This window comes from Trachurus japonicus, chromosome 2 (assembly GCF_045865225.1).
Source record: "Trachurus japonicus isolate A0001 chromosome 2, Traja_1.0".
Taxonomy (NCBI): domain Eukaryota; kingdom Metazoa; phylum Chordata; class Actinopteri; order Carangiformes; family Carangidae; genus Trachurus; species Trachurus japonicus.
In genome coordinates, this window is record NC_140908.1 from 9,963,175 (window position 1) to 9,978,386 (window position 15,212).

At 44.1% G+C, this 15,212-nt stretch overlaps 1 protein-coding gene across 3 annotated transcripts in view; it reads right to left on the bottom strand.

Annotated features, from left to right (window-relative positions):
• Window positions 1-5,430: 5,430 nt before the first annotated feature.
• The window catches only part of unc80 (unc-80 homolog (C. elegans)), a 49,721-nt gene continuing 39,939 nt past the window's right edge, over window positions 5,431-15,212 (bottom strand). For 2 of the 3 annotated variants that reach the window (XM_085799992.1, XM_085799984.1), the window contains 15 exons: window positions 14,699-14,929; window positions 13,125-13,248; window positions 12,913-13,038; window positions 12,676-12,799; window positions 11,894-12,100; window positions 11,611-11,795; window positions 11,331-11,496; window positions 11,045-11,224; window positions 10,799-10,946; window positions 9,733-9,789; window positions 8,631-8,712; window positions 7,830-7,935; window positions 7,473-7,493; window positions 7,030-7,232; window positions 5,431-6,051 (listed from right to left, as the gene is read on the bottom strand). In XM_085799992.1, the coding sequence (XP_085656118.1) occupies window positions 5,560-6,051; window positions 7,030-7,232; window positions 7,473-7,493; window positions 7,830-7,935; window positions 8,631-8,712; window positions 9,733-9,789; window positions 10,799-10,946; window positions 11,045-11,224; window positions 11,331-11,496; window positions 11,611-11,795; window positions 11,894-12,100; window positions 12,676-12,799; window positions 12,913-13,038; window positions 13,125-13,248; window positions 14,699-14,929 (2,452 nt within the window). In that variant the 3' untranslated portion in view covers window positions 5,431-5,559. Of the gene's footprint in view, window positions 6,106-7,029; window positions 7,233-7,472; window positions 7,494-7,829; window positions 7,936-8,630; window positions 8,713-9,732; window positions 9,790-10,798; window positions 10,947-11,044; window positions 11,225-11,330; window positions 11,497-11,610; window positions 11,796-11,893; window positions 12,101-12,675; window positions 12,800-12,912; window positions 13,039-13,124; window positions 13,249-14,698; window positions 14,930-15,212 lie in introns of all 3 variants that reach the window. The other variant, XM_085799976.1, reaches the window with a different exon arrangement.

The window sequence follows — 15,212 nt, forward strand, 5'->3', positions numbered from 1 at the left end:
AAAATCAAGAGTTGTGTGTATGTCTTGTGTCTTTCTTACCAAGTAGAGGTATTAGGAGCACATGGTAGCCATCATGTTGCTGTAGCCTGTTAGCTCAGGGTTGAAGACATGCAGAAGAAGAAAGGAGACAAAGATTAGAGTGAAACATACAGGAGTCAAACAGCATTTCAAACAACTTTAAGCCTCCATCCATTACTGGTTTGTGCCAAGTGGCTAATGTTAGCCATGGAGTCTGCCTTGTGCCTCACTAAAACCATCCTGTAAACTAATGCAGCTTCTAAACAAGTACAAGTGTCTACAAACTGCAAGCTGCATTAGTCTACAATAACTGAAGCACATGGCAAACTCCATTGCTAGCACTAGCCACTTAGCACAAACCACAAATGGACCAAGGTGACATTTAATGACAATAAAACTAACGTTCAAGTCTTCAGTGTCTTTGTCTTCTTTGAACCAAGCATCGATCTGGGCTCAACGGTGGATGGATGGCAGCTTCTAGAAGGAAGAACAGGGACAAAGTGTTTAACAAGACTAAATGTAGCCAACTTACTCATGTGTTGGTCCTGTGGTTTGACTAAACAAAAAGGTGTCTACCTTGTGTCTTTCTTACCAAGCGTACCAATTAGGGTGGAAAACATACAGAAGTAGAAAGGAGACAAAGATTAGAGTGAAACAAAGCACAAAATAAGGTCAACCTGAAGTGAAATAAGGCTGCTAAGTGGCTCTAGTGCTAGCAATGGAGTCTGCCATGTGCTCCACTCGGGAAGTCAGCCATCTTGTAAACCAATGCAGCTTCTAAACAAGTACAAGTGTCTACAAACTGCAAGCTGCATTAGTCTACGATGACTGACGTACCAAGTGAAGCACATGGCAGACTCCATTGTTAGCACGAGCCACTTAGCACAAATAAGAAATGGGAAAGTCACAAATAATATTAACCTGAAGTGAAAGACAGAAGATGAGCTTACTACATCTGCAGCTCCTGGCTGCTCACAACAGCAAACTCTCATCCCTACCAGACTGAAGGAGAATTTAAAGGCCACTGCTCGTCAGCACACACCTGCACACACTGTGCCCGACCAATGGAGATGCAGCTCCACCTTCCTGGGGGGCGTGGCCTCGTTGAGCACCAGATTGAAGACATCTTGCAGCTTTAATGAGTGTGACAGCCAAATGCATTAAAACAATACAGAAGCAAGTAAACAATAAAACAACTAAGCAATCAAGAAGACAGTAACACAATAAATAGACTGACACAAGCATCTGCTGCTACATAAGTATCCAGATATATCAACAGATAGCCTACATGCTACACAAAAATTAAAAAAAAAAGATTGGCTACACAATGGATTGTTAACCATAACTTTGTGTGTACATTTACATTTATCTTAAACTTAACACAAAGAGAATAGCCTACCAAAAAGTTACCTACTTTTTTGTCATTTAAAAATAACCTGATGTAATTCTTCACACAAATAAACATTTAATCACACAAATAGTTGAGCTGTAACAATTTATCTATAAATAACACTTTTGTGTTTTATTCAGAAACATTGAGGTGGGGATTTGTCGCCGCCTTGTGGACCAAACTAGACTTTGTGCTTTAACAGTGTGTGTGGATGTGGAAGACGGTCTGAAGATGCAGTCGCAGCAAATTTGGTGTCAATTAAAGCACTACTAAAGAACTTTCAGTTTTGGTTGAGTTTGGCGGCGCCAGTGGCCCAAAGCGGTAGTGTTTTGCCTGAAGTAAGACTCCATTTCCCATGAGCACTAGCGCATAGCGCCGTAAACATCCTGATCTCCCGGTGCATGGAAATGAACAGAAGACGTCCAAACTAAGTTTCTGTTACCAGCGGATCATTTCCCAGTAAACACAAACACACAATCCGACGGAAAGTAAAGTAAAGTATGCCTTTATTCATCCCACGACGGGGAAATTCACGAGTTACAGCAGCAGCACATACAAACACACCCAGACATGCCATGCACACTATGGTGGACTGATAAGAAGAATATATAAATATAGACATTTATAAATATAGGGGCAACCAAGATATTAAGAGAAGTATAAAAAAAATATATAAAAGTATAAAAAATATACTTCTGTATATATGTATATATGGCTAAAAAAAAAAAAGAAGTGTCAAAGTGCAATCATAAGGTGCCGCATTGCCTGCTCCCTCCTCGTCGTGACTCGCGAAAGTGAAAGTGAGAGCTGGTGTCCTACCATGCTCCTCAAAGCTGCTTAGTGCCAGTGAAGGCGATACAGAGCCCCTCAGGCCATGACAGAGGTGTCATTCAACCTGTTGCAAGTCGATGTACCATCACAAAAGTTATGAAAATATTACATGAAGGTTGAAAAGTTCCTTAGTGTTGGTTTAAGCAAAAAATTGTAACTTTTATAAGTTTTACAGTTTTAGAAGAAAAAAAAACAGTGATGGACTTCAGAATTTGCACTGAGTTTAAATGTACAAAAGTTTCTAAAGTATTGAGGCGACATTTTGGTGAAAGTTGCAAAAGTGTAAGTTTTTAAATGTAAAAATCTGGAGCTTTGTGCAAAGTTTGGTGTTTTTTCATGTATGGGAAGTAGGATTTCTTAGGAGGAAGAAGAAGAAACTGCCTGGCCTCTAATTATAATAATAAACCGACAGAATTTCAAGAGAAAAATCTGATAAACTTGACTCACTGAGGGAGTGTGGCCAGCAGGGGGCACTGTGGTAACACACTGATACCTCCTCTGTGTGTGTGTGTGACCACACACACATAGTGAGTGTGTAAATGTTTTTTGTGTGGAACATGTGTGTCAATTACAGGTCAAAGGTCGACAGCAGCATAAGGAACCTGTGTGTGCGTGTGTGTCTGTGTTGCGTTCAGTGTCTCCAGTTTCACGGTTGTAGTTTTGGTCTTGCACTTTGGGTAAATGAGTTGGTCTATATATATATAAGTGGTACAGCAGTATGCCAAGACCTTACATAATCAATATTGGTCTTCATCATGTTAATGATAAAGAACATGTAAAACTAGCTGAATTTACTTCAATATTCTATTGTACATTTTAATTAAAATTCAGACTTTATTGCATGTGTTTTGTTTCCCTAAGAACTTCCTCCTATTTACAGAGAAACGAAAACAACTGTAAACAATATCAATTTATTGAGATATTCCAGAAATATTCTGATATAGTATATATATTTATCCTAATTTTGCACAAAGAAGACATACAGTAATTTGACACAGACACAAAACATTTAAAGGGAACTCAGATTCAACAGTGATGTGGCCCTCGGACTGAAGACACTGCTGCTTCTTCAAACCCTTGAGATGGGCAGTAGATTATGGCATCATTAAGACAAATTTTGCAGAGTTAATGTAGAGGACAGGACAGGAATACATAACAGTTTGTGCCCTCTGTCAGCTGAAAGAGTCATAACATAACAAACCGCTTTTTCTCACTTTAAAACAGCGTGGAAATGCTTTTTAAATTAGGTAAACAAGTGCAATACCTACTTGTTTGATTAAATTCATACAGCCGCTATGGAAGTTGCAGCGGGTTTCCCCTGCATAAGCTGACAGTTGAAATCAGCACACAATCTCTGTGGAGTCGTATGATTACAATATTTTCACAATAAACACTTAAAACACAGAAGCTGCTGATAACAAAACACTCACAGTGCATTGGTGTGAATATGGCACATATCGATATCGTGATCATTATTACTGCTGATATCATAATAAATCTGCTCAGTTGTGACGTATTATTCATGAGTAGGGCAGATGAGGAATAAACTTCTACAAATAAAGTGTGCACTTCTAACAAATAAAAGTAATACATGTTACAATAATGGAAATCCAGATGTTGTCTCACAGCTTGCCCATGGTTACACAACTATATGATCCCCAGCCTTTATTAAAGGTTCAAAAAAATGCATTGTGGGCGAGCTGTGATGTCAGAGGTATGAGGTTTTCACCAGACGGAATAAATTCATCTAGACAAACATGACGCGTTAATATTTCTCTGTTAAGGCATGGAATGAGCAACGAGGTAACGGCTAACTACTGCATCGATTCATCACAGTTGTAATAAAACATTAAAATAAATAAATCAAACAAAATAAAAGAGTCTTCCTGCGCCACAGGTCTCAGTATAAGACAGCACAGACACAAACCTATAACATGAGCAGCACTGCAACATCAGGATGAGAGTCTTTTGTAAGTGTTTTCCGATGGAGCCGTGGAAACATCAGTCTTTGGTCACAAATAAGATCATCTGCCGAGACGCTGAGCAGCACAACATACACTACACCTGTAGAGTTCATGACTGCACAGTTAGCGCAGTCAGGTAGGACAAACAGCTAGAAGCAGAACTGCATTAAAATGTACACTGAGCAAGAGTGTCAGCAGAGGTTTCAACATATAAACACTTATATGTGTCACTCATTCACTCATTCGGTGATAACTCCACTTATTTTTAAAGGAGCACTCCGGCAGTTGAGGATAATTCAACTCATTTACGATGAAGTCACTGACAGTCAAAGTAAAAGTGTTTGAGTGCCTCTTTAAAATATATTTAAATAATTAATTTAAATATTTAAATTAAACTCATCTCCTTTGCTGCTGAAAGCTCAGTTTCAAATTCACTTGTCTTGTCCTGTGAACAGTTTTACAGGATGATAAACATGTCGAAAAATGAATCATGTTAATAAAAAATCTCGGATTTCTTCCTTCCATTCCATATAATCACATATAATGTTTTAAATACATATACTGTACTGTATATTTACTGTATATCATTTAACAAAAACAGCTTTAGAATGACTCTAAATATACTGCTGATACAAACTGCATTTTCTCTCCTTTATAATATTTTATACAAGTCATATCCCTTTTTAAATGTATAGAGATCTCATTAATATAGACATCTATAGGAGCATTAATTAGTTAAATATCAATCATTTAACCATTTCTGATCAGTAATAAATAAGTATTCTTCAGTATTATTAACACTATGCTGTATATGACATCAAATATGGCTGAAGAATGCCTCTGAAACATTCAGCACTTTAACACAACTGTCTCTATGCTCTATAATATTCATCCCTCAGGTTAAGCAATCTGCAGAACAGACAGAGAACAATAATGATTTTTAGGTTGATATTCAACACTGAGAAGACACAACAGGACACCGAGGAGAGAGACTTAGAGTCTGAGCTAGACCAGAGGAGAGAGCAGATTAGTTTCAGGGCAAAGCTAAAGGGAAACGGCTGATTGGTGGAAATCAGAGGAAGAGGCAGGGGGAGCTGGAGACAGAAACACAAGCTCACACGTCTCCTGTCTGCACATTAATGTTCAAAATATGCACTTTTAGATTGTCACTGAATCAAATCTGAATAGTTGACTTTCTGTTTCTCCTCTTAATTCCCCCCCCACACACACACACACTCACACACACCTCCCTGTTATCCGTACCCTGCAGGTATCCGTATGGTGTTTGGCTTTGGGCTGCAGATAGAAAAACACAATCCACCTGTCACCCCCTCCCTCCCTCTCTCTCTCTCTCTCTCACACATGGGACTCATCCAGGTCCAGGTCGACGGGGGAGAGGGGCAGGGGCAACCGGCGTGGCGAGCGGCGGGGCGAGGGAGGGGCCAGCAGCGGGGTGAGGAGGGGGTTCTCCGTGCCGTCGTCCTCGCTGAGCTGCTGCAGGGCGCCGCCGCGGGGCAGCAGCGCCGTGGTGTCCTCGTCCCCGGGGCTCTCCCTGATCCTGGACGGCCCCGGAGGAGGCGGGGGGAGAAGCGGGGTCTGCGGCGGCAGCGGCGGGGGTGGCGGGGGGCCGGGGGCCGGCGCCGTGCCCAGCACCGGCAGCGGCGGGGGCAGGGGAGAGGAGGTGCGGGACAGGGGGAGAGGGGAGCAGGTCCGGGAGAGGGGCAGCGGGGAGCAGGTCCGGGACGGAGGGGTCGGGGTGGAGGGGCGGGAGATGGAGGGAGGGGGGGAGAGGCTGCTGCGGAGCCCCCACTGCTCTCTCTTCTCCTTGCTGCTTATGGCCGGAGGGACCTGGCTGAGAATAAACCTTTTCCCTAGCAGCTCTTCTTTGTCTGCTGGACATTGCTGAGGAAACCACATTTAAATTACACTCAGCATCACTTTGTGTCTCTGCTTGTTTTATGAAAAACACACTGTTGTTGATTTTATAATTGTAATTTTGAAAGTTTAGAGACCCACAAATCAAATCACATTATCCTGCGTGGCTAAATAGGAGGACCCAGTTGTTCAAAAGGTTTAATCTAGATTAAAATTATCTGGATTTTGAAATCCCTTCTTTTGCCATCCAAGATCATGTAATTTATCCTACTTTTACCTCAGTTGTTCAAAGCAAAATTGGATTGGATCAGTCTGGTAAATGGGACTGCATATCACACTGAAGGCTAGGTAGGTAACAACAGGTAGAATAGCAGCATGGTGTCACTCAAAGTGTGTATATTTGGCTGTTTGTATTGTTTTCTTGCCTGTTTCTTTGTCTTTTAAGAAAAGCAAATATACATTACTCAAATACATTGTGAATATTTGTGTCTCAAATTTAAAATTTAAAATTTCAGTAGTTAGATAAGTTCTCAATTTGTTGAATGATCAAAGTTAATTTTATTTACTTTATCACTGTTATGGTTTAAAAATTAGGAGCAAAATATAAATCAATAAATGTATATATAGCCTACTACGGTATATAAGTGTTGTTTATTTGACCACTTTGGATTTAATTCAAATGACATTTTGTTCCTGAAATCCACCCCTGCTACTGTAATTAAAACCAAGATTGGATTTTGTGATCTAATCAGATTTCAGAACATTGTTTTATAGTTTTGAACAACCCATTTTCAAGATTTGATCCAATCAGATTACTGTAGAACAACTGGGCCCGGAGGACACACACTTTCACATGTTGTTTAAATGAAAGTGGAATTTGGAAAATAAAGCTCAACAGTTTCAACAGTTGCACACCCACCCCTGCTCCAGCCCTCTCTCCACTGGTCCTACCTGTGTGTTCGCAGGGCTGTGCAGGTCGGCAGTGACTGTGGCTGCGGAGGCGGGGGACACTTCCAGCGTGGGGGCGGGACTGCCCTTCCTGCCCTCGTCTGGAGGCTCCATGGTGCTGGGTGTCGGGGGCTTGCTCATCCCAGCGGACGCCGGCTGGTCTTGACTCTCTGTAAAGGTGACTGACCTCTTTTGGTCTCCCTGCGCTGTGGGGGGGGGGACACATGCACGCGCACACGGTCAATACAAGAGGACGACGGGGCCACAGCTAGAGACTGGCTAACACATGGAGTGGAGGCAGGGGATGGGACAGGAGGAGGAGGCAGAGGGGTTAGGAGGGGGGGATGCAAGACAGACATGCAGAGCGCCCTATTGGGTGAGGTTGCAGATAAAAAGGGGGCGGGCCGTTGCAGGGTGGAGAGGAAGGGTTAAGAGTTGTGTCTCACCTTCACAGTCCAATAAAGTTTCTTTATTTCGAAAAAACAAAAGGCAATGAGACAGAACAGAGTGAGAAGAGTCAGTTTGGTGGCAGGTGGTTCAACAAACAACACTGGAACAAAGACAGAGGTGAGTGGGGAGGAGGGGTCAGTTCATGTCAACGCACACACATTTAATACAGTATTTCACAGAGGGGGGAGGGGGGGGTGTCATATGTTTGACTTGCTGTGTGTCAGAGTAAGTCTGACTTTCTTTAAAAATCTAAAACAGGCGCTTTCATCGTCACTTATCTACAGACACACGCACTGGCACTCACTCACTCACACAGCACCACACACACACACACATGAAGGCACGTGTGTTACCCAGTGGTTTGTTCTTGGGCTGGATGCTCCTGCGGGTCGTAGAGAGCCGCGCTCCGGATCGACCACGGGGTTCATTCTTTGGGATGGACAGCAGGGGGCGCCGTAGCTGCAAGGAAGACACAGTAACACAGATAAGCTTGCTTCCTTTTATTTGCTATATATAGACGTGGATTACATTGCTGGTACCCTTCTGTTAAAGAAAGAAAAAAAAACACAATTGTCACTGAAAACTTGAAACTGACAAACATAATAATAAATAAAAAAATTGTGAAAATGAACAAACAAAAATTGGAAATTGCTTTTGAATTCTGGTTCAACAGAATTATTTAAAAAAAAAAATTTATGAAACTGGCCTGGACAAAAATGATGGCACCCTTAATTGATTATCAATTTAGATCAGGGCTCGTAGAAGGCCACATCAGAATAGTCCAGTGTTTGGTTCCTTCTTGGGTGTTTTTAGCTGTGTGTTTTGGGCCATTAAACAGTTTGAGGACCCATGACCTGGGACTTAGACCGGGCTGTCTGACACTGGGCAGCACATGCCTTGATAGTGTTGAGATTTCATTGTACCCCGTACAAATTTAAGACACCCTGTTGCCAAAAAGCTCCAGTTTTGGATCAAAAAGCTCCAGTTTTGTCTCATCTGTCCTTTACTTTTGTCAGTTTCAAGTTATTTCAGTGACACTTGTGAGTTTTTCTTTCTTTAACAGAAGGGTACCAACAATTTTGTCCACGTCTGTATGTTTTGAACTGCGTCCCACTGCCCGGATGTGTAGTAAAAGTCAAAGTGGATGTCCACACCTGTCTGAGGCCGCGCTTTCTTCCCAACGGCGGCTGTATCAGGAGGTTCTGCTGGCCTGGCTCGCTCTGCACACTGGCAACCCTGGTTGAGATAATCACATGGACACATACACACATGCATTCACAGACACACACACACACAGAGAGACACACACAAAATACAGAGAAATACGTAAACCAGGAAGCTGAAAGGCCGTCGCATCCCCAGCTTGCGCTTGCTACCGACTACATCTTTGACCACAACAAGATGCCGCTGCTACTCTACCCACTCACTCACTGCACGACACACACAGTATGTTTACAAGACACCCAGTCACAGTGCAGAGAAAAACAATGCCGCCATGATTCATACACTGAAAACACAACAGGGGATAGTAGGGGCTGGAGCAGCAACTGACAAAACAAACTGTGCAAACTGTTTTTGATTTACTCAATTTTTTAAAAGTGTGAGATAGGGTTAAATTAAGTCAGTTTCTTAAAAAAATGGACAAAGAAAACAACAAAGGAGTCCTTGTATTATGTTGCCACCCCAGTTCCCCCTTGCCCCTACAGATTGGTATCCAGAGTAGGACGCCCAATTTGATCAGTGAGAAGCCTGATAGACACGTAAACAATATGAAACACCATGGCACCAATGGGAGAGAGGCTGACGTTGGTGATGGCACGTCAACTGTAAAGACCACACAGCTGACAGAGGAGAAGAAGAGGTGGAGCTCCCTGGCCACAGGGCTGATGGGGCCCTCTGGGATTTTTTTTTTTAAATAAGGGGGGGAGAGGAGGGGGCTGGTTAGGATAGCACAGCAGATGAGCTGAGAAGATGAGGGTCAGTGTGGAGCTCAAGAGGAGGAGAAGGGGGGGAGGAGGTATAGGGGACAGAGACAAGGCACACTGGACCCACACAGAAAGAGATACAGACAGGTAAGTAGGAGGGTGGGTGGAAGGAGGGGGGGGGGGGGTGACGGGCCAAGGCATTTTGATTGGATGTAGATGAGTGATCGACGGCCAATAAGAGGAGGCCGCTCCGAGGCACTGCCCCTCCCACTGGCGAACGGATGCAAGAACGCACCAACGGGAGACACACACATAAAGAGGGCCACTGTACCTAGAGAGGTTACCCTCCTGCAGAAGGCCCTGGGACTCATCTAGCACATTGGGTTCACTGTAAAAAGGGGGGCGAAGGGGGAGAACGGGAGTTTAGGGAGTGCAGTCCAGATCCATCACCACCCCCCCCAAGTCCCTGAGCTCCCCTTGGTTGGCTCCGAGCAACCGTCAGCCAATCAGTTTCTCTGCTTTCTTACCGACACACCGAGAGTCTTAGCTACCTCACAAAGCTGCTGTGAGACTGTTGAATAAAGAACATTATCCATCAACAGAGATATACACAGAAAAAAATGACAGTGGTTGTGGGATATGACTGATCGATCATTCTTAAAAATATTAATTCTACATATTACAGAAAAACAAACGGAGACTTGAATTGCACAGGAAGAGTTTTTGAAATGGAAGCAGAAATAATCTTTGTGTTATTTGTTGACACTGCAGTTGAGTCTTGAATCAATTCAAAATCAAATCAAATCAATTCAGTATTTATTAATGCTTAACTAATGCTTAATAGTGTGTACTTATTATAAAGTGTTACCCAAAATTGTATTACAACTGAATAAAAATACCAAGATTGAATTGTTGATGAAGCATAATTATTCTAACTAAAGAATAAAAAGTGTGATTCTGATGAAGCTAAAAGTCTCCCTTCTAACAACAGCTTTGAAAGTTTATTTACACCATCAATTCTAACAGTTTAAAGGTCTAGTGCACCCCAATACTAAACAGTTTGAAGCCTGATTACACCAAAATACAGAATACTAACAAGGTTTGTTTGTATTGGCTTCCAATAGAGGGCGCTGTTGCGAAAATAAGGAGTCTCTAGAACTGCAGGTCTGAATCTGCAGTCTCCAGGTCTGCAGACACAACCTCCTCCCTTTCAGAAAATAAAACTTAAGAGAAAAAAATGTTTTATCCAATGAGATTATTTCTGCCTCCACTCGAGCTCTACTTTATCCTGTCTCGCCACCACCTGACAAATACCGAGGGAGAGAAACTATATTTGAAGTTAGGTGTAGAGGTGTGTATTCCTATGCATGCATGTGTGTGTGTCGGGGTAATGTTACCTGTGGCTGGGCAGCATGGTGGTGCGGGGGGCCTCGGGCTGCGACGCCGCCGAGCTGGTGGCGTGGCTGGAGAAGCGGCGCTGCGATATCACCCGGGGCAGGAAGGCCTCGTGCTCGCTCACCACGCTGGGGATGCTGATGGAGTCATCTGCAGAGAGACGGAGGAGGGCGGTGAGTCCCCCTCGCACTCTTTACACAGCTTAAAAGAACATGGGATGTAAAAAAAAAAGGGGGAATGTCTCTGACTCTCTTCGTCGTCCTCGTCGGTGCGGCTGAGTGTGTCCTGGGACGGCTGACGTGACGGTTGACTTTCCTGCTCCCAAACCGTCCCGGTGCCGGTGTTGGAGCGCGACATCGTGGCCAGACTGAGGCGATAGGCCGACGTGGAGGTGCCCACTGTGCTGATGGACGTCTTGCCTTGGTAGGCTGACAGAAACACACAGGACTGTCATTTTAAAACAAACCCTGCTGTGATTCATTAACTGTTCTAATTTCAAATCAAAATTTCTCTCAGACTAAGTTCATTTCTGACCAGAGCCGCTGTGAACAGCCTCTTTAAGGATCTTTAGCTCGTTGTTGAACTCTGCGAACAGGGAGCTCTTGCAGAGCGGCCGTGGGATGAAGCGTCGCTCCAGCTGGTCGGCGATGTGGTGACGAGCTGTTATCTCCTCCTGGGAGTCAGCGGGTTGAGTCAACAACTAAAAAACATGCACATATGGACCAGTGAGGGGTGAAACGGAGAGGACAATGAAAGAAAACACACTGGTTGAGGATAAAATGCGAGATAAACAACAAAAGGCTGGTCCCTCTACCTTGCACTGTATGAACGGTCTCAGCAGGACAAAAATAGGGATTCGTGTTCGGACGATGAAGTCGATGAAGTCCCAAAAGGCCAGGCCCCCCACCTTCCTCAGAGCCATCTCTTTCACCTGCAGGCTCAGCCGGTACCACTGGTTCCCCAAAGAGCGCTCGAAGCAAACCAGCACCACCTTCAGAGCTGCAGGATCACAGGAGATGAGACGCATAGGTTAAAACATAGAAAAGAAAAGCCTGTAACTTTATTAATCCTGTTATGAAAAGTTACCACATCCATACCCAGGTATGCAGCCTGGCTGGTGGACTCGGCTAATCCCTCTCTGCGCAGGTCCTTCCCCGTGTCGCCCGGCGTGGAGCAGTGAGCCGGGGAAGCGTCCAGCATGAAGTTCTTGGTGCGAGAGGTGGAGATGATCCGAGGGGGCAGGAGGATGTTGATGACGGTCTGGAGGAGCAGGAAGATCTCAGGCGGCTCCAGATGGGGGCTGTCTGCAGAGGGAGAGACACACAGACCCAAGTGGAGTCATTTGCATAGATAATACATGTCTGGCTATCAGACTGCCTGGGCAGGAGATTCCTTCAATTTGATAAGAGCTGGAACCTGGAGTCTTTCCCCTGAGAGCCATACAATAAAGTGTCATGGATTTTTGTTTTTATAAACATATGCTCTCTACAAGCAAAAAGGACAATATAGCATCATGGAAAAACATGTGGAAACCCGCTATGGCCTTGTGGTTTAGAGAACTAACTTCTTGTTTAACTCTGGAGAAAATTTCTCAAGGACAAACAGGAGGTATTTCAGAAGGTGTGGGGTCAATTCATCCGTTATGAAGGACAATGATTTGTCAGGTGCACCTTCTGCATGCCATAAAGGGACATTACAATGTAAAAATCTGGCTATTTTGCCTGCCAAAAAATGATTCCAGTCCCTGGTATTGTACATAGAGGGATATGTTGCCCTAAAATGACTTTATATCACTCAGCAGAGTACAAGATTTGACCTCAACCGGTACTTTTTACCACTTGAAAAATGCGTAAAGGGACAAATCAAAATCATGTTTTACCTTTGCTTCCAGAGCCAACAGTCAGCACAAAGGGGATAAGCAGGTTGAGCAGCATCCCCTCCCTCCTCTCCTGATTTGTGAAAGGTGAGATCACATGACTGAGGGGGAAGTCGTCCTTCAAGGCCTGGGATGGATTTTAAAAAACAAAAAAAAAACATGGAAGAAGAAAGTATGAGACATTATAGCAGGTAAAAAAGAGTGAATAATCTATAGGTGGATGAAACCTGTGACATTGACCTGGATCTGAAGGGCGACCAGCCGGACCACCGCTGTGCTGAAAGGAAGCGGAGGAGAGAGGTAGGGGCTGAGGTGGAGCAGAGGTAGACCGTCTGCCACACTGGAGGGTCCGACTACACCCATCACCTGACCACACAAATAAAGGCTTAAAAAAATACACACAAAAAAGCAGGAATGACCATTTGTATCGTCCTGTGTGTTTCTTTTCGTACCAGGTTGACACAGACGTTGATCAGCGAGCGGAGATGCGGGAGGAAGGAGATGATTGGCTGTCGCTGCAGCGTCAGGCAGATCCCCTCGATCAGGCTGCTGGCCGCCTCCCACTCCACCTGTCTCCTGGAGAGCGCACAACACCAAGCCACCACCGAGATAAAAAGCACAATGTCATACAATTAAAAATGGCTCTGATGCAAAATGCCTCATCCGTGTCGTGTGTGGGATGAAAAGGGGGAACGCGGGGCGTCGGCATGGAGAAGCTGCTCGCCTTCGCTTCGATCTCGTCAAATCACATGTCAGAACGTCTGAAGCGGAGAAGCAGACCATCGTGTGCTGAGAGGGATGTGCACTCCCCCCCCCCCGGTGAATATTGCAAAGCTCACAAACAGAAACAGCTAGACACTGCAGCGACAGATTGTGGTGTGAGGCACACACCTGTGACCAGTGTTCCCTCTGAGCCAGCGGTGTTTCGGCTTTATTTCTTTCCTGCAGCGTTCAAGTCACTGTAAAAACCTGTTAACTGGTTTATCTGCTTCCAGACTGACGGATGTCGATGGCTTTTTAATCTTTTCCTGCATTTCTCCAGATCACAGCATGATGGTGTTGCTATTTTGAGCTCTCTCAGCCTACTTCACTTTGTCACACAGGTTCTATTGAAGTGCTTTCTTGATTCAGCAGCTCTGGCAGTGATCAGGCCTGGGTGTGGAGATTGAAATTGAACTCATCTTTCCAAAGAAATGTGGTTTATCACAGTTAGTTCATGATTTAACAAGGGGGGGAATTACTTTTTTTTTTTTTTTTACATAGGGTCAGGTAGGTTTGGATAGCTTTTTTCACTGAAATCATAATTTAAAAACTGTCTTTTATATTTACTTGGGTTATTTTGTATAATATTAAAATTTGTTTGTTGATCTTAAACATTTAAAAGTAAGGAATAAGGAAGAGGGCAACTACTGCTTTATTTTATTGACTCTTGAACCAATATTTTACTGCTTGCCATACTTTAACCTATTGATTTGTTAATGCAAATTGGATTTCAAAGTTTTTGTCCATGCATTTTTGTGTAATACTATTCTATTGTATGAAAAGTACAACATAAATCAAGTTTACCAACTACCTTATTAAAGGGGTTAGATGCAACTGCAGCAATTCCGTTTTGTAAAACCTAATCTATTTAAGTCTAATTAGAAGATGTGCAGTTATTACAAGACTAGAGATTATTTACATGTTATATTACACTAAGAATAAAGGTAAACAAATTTCGCTGCATTCCTGCACCCCTGTATAAGGGGGAACACTGCCAGTGACCCATCGTTAGTACACACACCCACACAAACCCGTGTATGCAGCACTGAACCTCTCACGCACACACACACACAAACCCACCCACAAGAACCTGTGCAAGAAAACACACCACAGCAGCACTTACGGTACATCACCCACGAAGGCAGCGCTTTACGGAGGACAGTGCCAAGAAGCCGTCTATCTACTGTACACAACCACGGCACCGGTACAGCACGATACACTCACAGGGAGACGGAGAAAGAAGTGGGATTGTAATTCAACAGACCTGGTGCACAATGCCTGTGGGCGAGCGCACCTGAGCGTAGGCATCTTGTGGATCTTGTTGAACATGCGGTCCAGCCTCTTGAGGATCAGGATGAGAGCGGGCCGCACGGCCTCCGACGACCAGTCGGTGATGGGCAGCATCTCCATGATGTAGCGCCGCAGCCCCCGGCTCTCCATGGTCAGGGTGTCGTAGGGCGCCAGCTTCAGCAGGGCGTGGGCGATCTCTGCCAGTCTGGGAGACGGACGACACGGACACACACGGTCAGAGCAGCTCCGACACTATGGAATGATCCGCCTCATCGTATTTGACAAGCCTCTTCTCTGCCTGTTTTTAAATCTTTTCTTTTTTTTTAAATGTAGGTTCAATCAATGCACATATTTGCCTTTGTGTAGAACCATCCTGTATCTTAACTCATTGAGTGCCAACCACGTAATTTCTCGTTTTTCGTTCCCATGCGTTGAGTGCCAAAAACGAAATTTTTCGTTTTTTGCTTTTTTTTTAAATTATGAAAATA